General features: G+C 47.8%; 2 protein-coding genes across 3 annotated transcripts in view; one reads left to right on the top strand and one right to left on the bottom strand.

Moving 5' to 3' along the window:
- Positions 1-7,485, bottom strand: part of PGPEP1 (pyroglutamyl-peptidase I) — a 31,777-nt gene extending 24,292 nt beyond the window's left edge. The window contains exon 1 of the mRNA XM_019642009.1: positions 7,345-7,485. The gene's annotated coding sequence lies outside the window, so the exon portion shown is untranslated. The remainder of the gene's footprint in view (positions 1-7,344) is intronic.
- Positions 7,486-7,671: 186 nt separating this feature from the next.
- LSM4 (LSM4 homolog, U6 small nuclear RNA and mRNA degradation associated) overlaps positions 7,672-8,365 on the top strand; it is an 11,957-nt gene continuing 11,263 nt past the window's right edge. The window contains exon 1 of one of the 2 annotated variants that reach the window (XM_019642027.1): positions 7,672-7,827. In XM_019642027.1, coding sequence (XP_019497572.1) covers positions 7,825-7,827 — 3 coding nt within the window. In that variant the 5' untranslated portion in view covers positions 7,672-7,824. Of the gene's footprint in view, positions 7,863-8,365 lie in introns of both variants that reach the window. The other variant, XM_019642026.1, reaches the window with a different exon arrangement.

The raw sequence follows: 8,365 nt of genomic DNA, 5'->3' as shown, positions 1-8,365 counted from the left end.
TGTCTTTTCTGTGACTCAGTCTCCCTCTGCCTTTTTTTTTTTAAAGATCAGATTTTATTGGGGAATTGGGGGAGGGGAACAGCATTGGGGAATTGGGGAAGGGGAACAGACAAGTTGCTGTTCTTTTGTCCTTCAGTCTAGTTGTGGAGGATGTTGCTTCACTGGCCCATGTTGGTATTATCATTGCGCTCTTCCCAGATGAGGCAGTCGCTCGCCGGCCATTGGACGGCTGCTCACAGTGGCCACGGCAGCTCACGCTGGCTGCCAGCCACGCACTATCATTTTTAAGTGTACAGCTCATGATATTAAATACATTCACATTGTTGTGCAACCAATCTTCAGAACACTTTTCATCTTGCAAAAGTGAAACTGTCCCCATTAAACACTAACTCCCCAACCCCTTCCCTCAGCCCCTGGCACCCACCCTTCTACTTTTTGTCTCTATGAATATATTGTAATTTTTTTCAATAAGTGGAATCATATAGTATTTGTCCTTTTGTGACTGGTTTAGTTCACATGTTTAGTAAATGTCCTCAAGGTTCATCCATGTTGTAGCAGATGTCAGAATTTCCTTCCCTTTTTTTAAAAAAGGTTTTTATTGGGGAATTGTGTTTTTCTAGGACCCATCAGCTCTAAGTCAAGTTGTTGTCCTTCAATCTTAGTTGTGGAGGGTGCAAGCTCAGCTCCAAGTCCAGTGCTGCTTTCAATCTAGTTGGGTGGAGGGTGGGGGTGGGGGCATAGTCCACCATCCCATGCAGGAGTCGAACAGGCAACGTTGTTGCACCCTGAGTCATCCAGCTGCCCATTGGCAGCTCGCTATGGCTCAGCTTAGTTGCAGGGTGGGTGCAGCCCACCATCCCATATGGGTGTTGAACTGGCAACCTTGCTGCTAAGAGCACGCGCTCTCATCAGTTCAGCGGAAGCACAGCTCAGGTATAGCTCACTGGCCCATGTGGGAATCAAACCGGTGACCCTGTTGCTCAGAGCTTGCGCTCTTAACCAATTGAGCCACTTGGTCGGCCCCAGAATTTCCTTCCTTCTTAAGGCTGCATAATATTCCATTGTATGAATGGACTACTTTTGCTTATCCATCCATCCATCCATCCATCCATCCATGCATCAATGGGCACTTGGGTTGCTTCTACCTTTTGGCTATTGTGAATAATGCTGCTATGAATATTGATGTGCTAATATCTTTTAAAGACACTGCTTTTAATTCTTTTGGCCACTCAACTTTTATAACTATTTTTGGAAAGAGTTTAAGACTGACAGAAAGTTGCAAAAAAGTAGTACAATTTCCATGAACCCTTACCTCAGCTTTTCCCAGTGAAATGATTTATCTCATTAAACCACTGTCAAAACTAGGAAATTGAAATTAAAATAATGTAATGGACTCAGGTACCACAGCTTCTTACCCAGAGTCGTAAAAAAAGATATTTCAGGGCCGGCCGAGTGGCGCGATGGTTGGGAACTCGCTTGGGATGCCAGAGGGCCCCGGTTCGGATCCCACATATGAGGGCCAGTGACGCTGCCCTCTGCAGCTAAGATGCTGAACAGCAGCTCGACCTGGAGCTGGGCTGCCATGAGTCGCCGGCGACGGCGTGGGCTGCAGTCCCTGTGGCAGTGGATTGCCATGGGCTACCGTGTGTGGCCAGCAGCCAGCGTGAGCGGCCAGCAGCCGCAGTGAGCGGCCGTCCAGAAGCCGGCGACTGATCTGCCTCGCCAGAGAAGAGCGCAATGATGGTGCCAACTTGGGCCAGTGAAGCAACATCCTCCACAACTAGATTGAAGAACAAAATGACAGCAACTTGTCTGTTCCCCTTTCCCCAATTCCCCAGCACTGTTCCCATCCCCCCAATTCCCCAATAAAAATCTTTAAAAAAAAAAAAAGATATTTCATCTGTAAAGAATTGTTCCTTTTAAGATTTTTATGAATTTTCTTAGGGAGAGAATGGAGGGAGGCAGGTATGGTAGTTAGAGCCAGCTGGCCTGTGTTCAAATTGTGCTGGGCTCCTCATGCTCTTAGATGAGTTATTTTCTCATTCCAAGCCTCAGTTTCCTCAACTGTAAAATGGGGATTAAAGAGTGCTGCAAGGGGGCCGGCTGAGTTGCACGTTGGTTAAGAGCTGGCTTGGGACACCAGAGGGCCCCAGTTTGGATCCCACAAATGAGGGCCAGTGACACTGCCCTCTACAGCTAAGATGCTGAACAACAGCTTGACCTGGAGCTGGGCTGCCGTGAGTTGCTGGCGACGGAGTAGGCTGCAGCCCCTGCTGCAGTGGGTTGCCATGGGCTACCGTGTGTAACCAGCAGCCAGCGTGAGTGGCCATCAGCTGCCGTGAGCGACTGTCCAGAAGCCGGCGACTGATCTGCCTCGCCCGGGAAGAGCACAATGATGGTGCCAACTGAAGCAACGTCCTCCACAATTAGACTGAAGAACAAAAAGGACAGCAACTTGTCTGTTCCCCTTCCCCCAATTTTCCAGCGCTGTTCCCATCCCCCAATTCCCCAATAAAAATCTTTTAAAAAAAGAGTGCTGCAAGGGGCCAGGTGAGTGGCTCAGTTGGTTAAGAGCGTGAGCTCTGAGCAACAGAGTTGCTGGTTTGATTCCCACATGGGCCAGAGAGCTGCACCCGAGCTGAGCTGTCGCTGAGCTGCCAACAGGCACCAGGATGGCTCAGCTAGTGAGAGCACGTGCTCCTAACAACAAGGTTGCCAGTTCAACTCCTGTGTGGGATGGGGGCTGCGCCCCCTGCAACTATGATTGAATAAGGGCACCTTAAGCTGAGCTTCCGCGAGCTGTTGACGGGCGGCCAGATGCCCTCACCCAGCTTCCCAGAATGTGAATATCTCACCAGATGCATTTATACAAGAAATTAACCCTGGTACATTGTTATTAACCAATCTCCTGATATTGTCTGGATGTCACCAGTTCTTCCATTCATGTCCTCTCCCTGTTCGAAGACCCGGTAGAAGGAATCCTGTTGCATTTAGTCATCACGTCTCCCCAGTCCCCTCTTGTTTGGGATGGCTTTTAGGTCCTTCCTTGTTGTTCATGATCTTGGCTGTCTTGGAGAGAACTGGCCAGGCGTTCTGCAGAATGCCCTCGATCCTAGTCTGTCTGATGTTCCTGTCATGATTAGAATGGGGTTATGGGTGTTTGGGGAAGACCACAGAGGTGAGATGCCCTTCTCATCTCATATTATCAGGCAGAGATCCCTGATAGCCACCTGACTTATCACAGAGATGTAATCTGGATCACTTGGTTCAGGTGAAGAGTGTCCTGGGGCTGCCATAACAAATGACCGCAAACTTGGTGGCTTGAAACAACACAAATTGATTTTCTCAAAGTTCAGGAGGCAAGAAGTCCAAAATCAAGCATCAACAGGGCCACACGCCCTCTGGAAGCTCTAGGAGAGGATCGATCCTTCATTGTGTCTTCCAGCTTCTGGGGGCTCCTGGTGTTCCTTAGCTAGTGGCTGCATCACTCCACTCTCTGCTTCTGTCTTTTCTGTGACTCAGTCTCCCTCTGCCTTTCTCTTAGAAGGACATCAGTCATTGGATTTTGGCTCCATCCTAAATCCCAGCTGATCTCATCTAAGGTCCTTAATTTAATCACATCTGAAAGGACTCTTTTTCCAGATAAGGTCACATTCATAGGTTCTGGGGGTTAGGACTTGGACATATCTTTAGGGGGTCACCTTCAACTCATTACATGTGGTATCTGCCAGGTGTCTCTACCATTTAAGTCTCTATCAAGTTACTTTTTTCTCCTTTCTCTATTCTTTCGAAGTGAATCACTAAGTCCATCCTCGGGGAGTTAAGGGGAGGATTTACATATAATTTTTTTTAATTGGGGAATTTGGGGAGGGGAACAGAGTTGAGGAATTGGGGAGGGGGAACAGACAAATTGCTGTCCTTTAGTTCTTCAGTCTAGTTGTGGAGGATGTCACTTCACTGGCCCATGTCAGTATTATCATTGCGCTCTTCCCGGGTGAGGCAGATCGGTCGCCGGTCACTGGACGGATGCTCACGGCAGCTCCTGGCAGCTCATGCCGGCTGCCGGCCGCTCATGGTAGCTTACGGGAGTCCACTGCAGCTCCACTGCAGCCTACGCCATTGCCGGAGACTCATGGCAGCCCAGCTCCAGGTTGAGCTGTTGTTCACCATCTTAGCTGTAGAGGGCGCAGCATCACCGGCCCTAATGTGGGATCCAGACCAGAGCCCTGCTGCTCAGAGCTGGTGTCCCAAGCCAACTCTTAACCAACGCACCATTCGGCCAGCCTTACATATAATTTTTAATGAATGAAAAATATTCTGTCTAGTGGATGAATTATAGCTTACTCACTCAATCCACTGCTGTCAGACCTTTATGTTCTTTCTGCTATTTTAAAATTGGCAACATTGCTGCGAGGCCTCGGCATGGAGTGGTTCTTTCATTTGCAAGACCTCAGTATAAATTTTCAGAAAGGGCATGACACTTTTATGGATTTTGAGACATAATGCCAATTTTTTTCATAATGCCACTTAAAAGGAAATATATGTCAACTGGTTTCACCACAAACTTGCTCTATTTTTTTTTTTTTTTAGCGAAGGGTAGAGTATTTTTGTGAATTTGATAGGTACATTGGTCCCCATTCTTTAAGTTTCTGCTGTCAGAAATACAATTTAAACTGGAATTTAAAACATAGTATTAGTACAAGGGATAGGGAAGGATAAGGATTTATGAAGCATCAGGTACAACTGGATCCAGGATTAAACAGGGCCAAGACTCTGAGGTGAAGAGATGGCCATGACTGTACCTGATTCACACTAACCCAGCTCTAAAATTCCAGCATCATCCCAGGGAAGTCTTCTAATTGGTTGAGCCTGGGTCATGTGTCTATGATAAGGGGAGAGGAAGAGCTATTCTGACTGCCTCAAATAGTGGCCCAAGCAACCTCTCAATGTTTTGCTCCTAACAAGTCAGAATCCAGAAAGCCTAAGTGTGCAAATGAGCAATTACAATGTGTCGCAAACTGGGTAATGATGAAAATCCGTGCAAGGTACTGAAGTTCAAAGTATAAGAGAGGGAATGATTTGATTTGGGGGGTCAGCCATTGACGAGTTCATTGAGTAGCTATACAGTAGTGCAGGTTATGACACCTGCCAGGGACAGAGTCCAAACTCTAAGTGGATTAAGCAATAAAGAACTACTTCTTGGGCTCATATAAGTGGAAAGTGAGATCTAATGGTTTCAGGTATAGCTGGATCCAGGGGCTCAAACCATTCATCCCTGTCCACTGAGTAGCTCTTGTGTATGTTGGATTCTTGTGTATGTTGGATCCTGATGGCACTGGGCTTACACTTTCTCACTTGTAAACCTCACTATTTCACTAAACAGGAATATCTCACTATTTCATCATCTCATTTTTAATCAAGCTCCATGGAAAGCACTCTTCTCCCTCCTAGCCCTATCTCAAAGGAGATTCTAATTGGCCCTGGTTAGTCACGTGTTATTCGTTTAACCAATCACCATGGTCAGGAGGACAGAGAACTCTGATTGGCCATCTCTATGTTGAAAGGGCTGACAAAAAACGCAGTTACCAGAATCCACCACAAGGGGTCACCCAAGCAGAGTTTTCAAGGATAAACGGGAGTTTGCCAGTTGGGCAAAAGGAGAAAGTCTCTGCACATAGAAAAGTCTAGAAAAGTCAGAAAATCACAAGATTTTCTTCCTACTTCCACCACCATATTAATAAGGAGACATATCCTGTATTCCAGTTTCTGTTGTTTACATCAAGTGGCCTTTACCCTGGACAAACAAGCCTTGGCTGGTCACCCTGATCCCTCTAACCCAGTTATCACATCACCGTTGGCCACCTACCAGCGTCCTGCACACATCCCAGACCTTGCCAGCTCCCCTGGGAGCAGCCCTGAGCTGATGATAGATGGGACTTAGAGAATAAACGCCCCAGCTGCCCTGACCATGGATGAGACCATGATGAAACACGAGTTCTTATGTTTCTCCCTGAGGTCCCCAGCTGGACTGACCCCCAGTTGCCTTTTGCACCACCTACCCATTGGTGCCCCCAACAGGAATACTTTCCTCCCTGTGTCAGGTTTCCACCCCCAATGGGGGCTTCCAGGAGTCACCCTCTACGTACACTACGTACTCTTGAGTCCTCATCTCAGGATCTGGCTTCTGGGGGAGGGAGTGACCCCAAACTAAGACATGAAGGACAACTGTTGGTAAGGGGTAATGGGTGCCTTGTACTTCATATGGGTTCCACATTTGATCAATCTACACAGTAGCCCTGGTTAAAAAGATATGCCCTAACATAACATGGTAAGCTCTAAGCCCCAGTACCTGTGAATATGACCGTATTTAAAATAAAGTCCTTGCAAATGTAATTAAGGATCTCGAGATGACATTATTCTGGATTTAGAGTGGGTCTCTTAAGAGAAAGGAGTGTCCTTGTAACAGAAAAGAGAGGAAGATTAAGACCGACACAGAGAAGAAAGCCATGCAAAGAGAGAGACAGAGATTGGAGTGTTGTCTACAAGCCAAGAAACTACAAGAATTACCAACAACTAGCAAAAGCCTACGAGTAAGGGCATGGGCTGAACTGTCTGTCTCTCACAATCTTCTGTAGGAACCAACCCTGCTGGCATCTTGATTTCAGACTTTTGAATCAAGTTCTATTGTTTTAAGGCACCCTGTTTGAGGTAGTTGGTTACAGCAGCCCAAGGAAACCAGTACATACGCTTATTTATTTTGTTTACTGTCTGTCTCTCCAAAGGGCTCCTAAGCCTGAGGAGGGTCTGTTTTGTCAGGTTTGTACACTTGTGTTTCTAAGAGCAGGCACATAATAGGTGCTCAATAAATATTTATTGCACACTTGTGCATTAAATGCTTAGTATGTGCCAGATGCCGTCCAAAGTGCTTTCACATGGTTTAAATCGTCTCACTGCAACCCTCTAGAGGAGGGGTCGGCAAACTGGGGCTCAAGAGCCACATGCAGCTCTTTGGGTACGTTCGTCTCAAAAGTTTGCCGACCCCTGGAAGAGCCAATCCTGTCCCTCACAACAATTTAAAACTTATTTGAAAGCCATAAATATATTTTTACATAATCACCATTATGCGAATAATATTCTTTAAAAATGTTATAAGTGAAACTATGATAGTTTTATTTTCCTTTTCAATTTCACTTGAGGCTCACAAGCCGCAGTTTGCAGACCCCTGACATCTCTTCCATCTCAAAAGTTTGTTGACCCCTGTTCTAGAGCAAACACTATCATTGCACTCATTTTACAGAAGAGCAAACTAAGGCTCAGAGGAGCATAGCCAAGATTCCAACTTACCAAAATATGTATCTGAGACAGGGATCAACTCTAATAATGAGAATCAGAAGAGTAGGAGCCCAAAGTCACTTCCTAATAACCATTAAGCCTCCATTTCTACATTTACAAACTGGCAGAAATAATCACATTTGCCCACAGCGTGAAGTCCAGTTGAGCTAAGGTTTCACTTGCGCATGCGTCCTTACCCACAAGCTTCCTGCGCCGTTTCACGTTGCTCCGCCTCCTTTTTGCATCACTCAGTGCGGCACTTTACGGCTCCCCCCTTATTCCCTGCACAAACGCGGCCCACACCGCCCCTTGTGCCTAGCAGGCCCCGCCCTACTCCGCGTGGATTAGCTGCCTTTCCCTTAAGCCCCGTGCTGACTGGCTCACGTTGCTGCCACTCCATTTTAGCCTAGTGGCGCGCGGCGTTTCGGCTACCGGCGGGCGCGAGAGCGGTGGCGGCGGAAGTGGCCGGCGTGCCCAGTCCCCGCCGATACCATGGTGAGGGCAGGATGGTGGCGAGATCTCACCGGGAGGCAAGGGATGCGGCCGTCAAAGGCTGTTGGGGCGGGCGCTGGGGCAGGAGCTATGCGGGTCGAGCGTGCATTCCGGGCCTGGAGTCCTGTCCGTCGGCCCGAGGCGGGGAAACTGAGGCAGGAGAGGGCAGGGGGGCTCTCTCAGGGCACCCAGTCTCGGGGAACTTAGAGATGGACGAACGTGTAATCAAGAATAGCGGCCTAGCCTCAGTCTTCCCATTTTGCATGCAGGGAGACTGAGGTCGGAGAGGGCGGGGCCCGGTGAATGCAGCAGAGTGAGTTTTCAGGCAGGGAAGTGTTCCCGAGTGCATCCGATCCAGTCTAACTTCATGTTTGGAAGCTGGAGTGCCAGGAAGTAGGGGGCCCGCCTGAGTTCTCAAATTAAGCCAATTTGGGTGATTTCAGGGCTTGCAAGGCCCTTAGAATGTTAGCACAACCCCCTATGTCTGTCGGTTTCAGGCTGAAAACAGACCCAGAGAGGGGGTTTTATTCTCTCTCTCTCT

The sequence above is a fragment of the Hipposideros armiger genome, unplaced genomic scaffold, assembly GCF_001890085.2.
Source record: "Hipposideros armiger isolate ML-2016 unplaced genomic scaffold, ASM189008v1 scaffold_64, whole genome shotgun sequence".
Lineage (NCBI taxonomy): Eukaryota > Metazoa > Chordata > Mammalia > Chiroptera > Hipposideridae > Hipposideros > Hipposideros armiger.
Note: the sequence above shows the minus strand (reverse complement) of the source record. Positions and strands in the feature narration are given on the sequence as shown.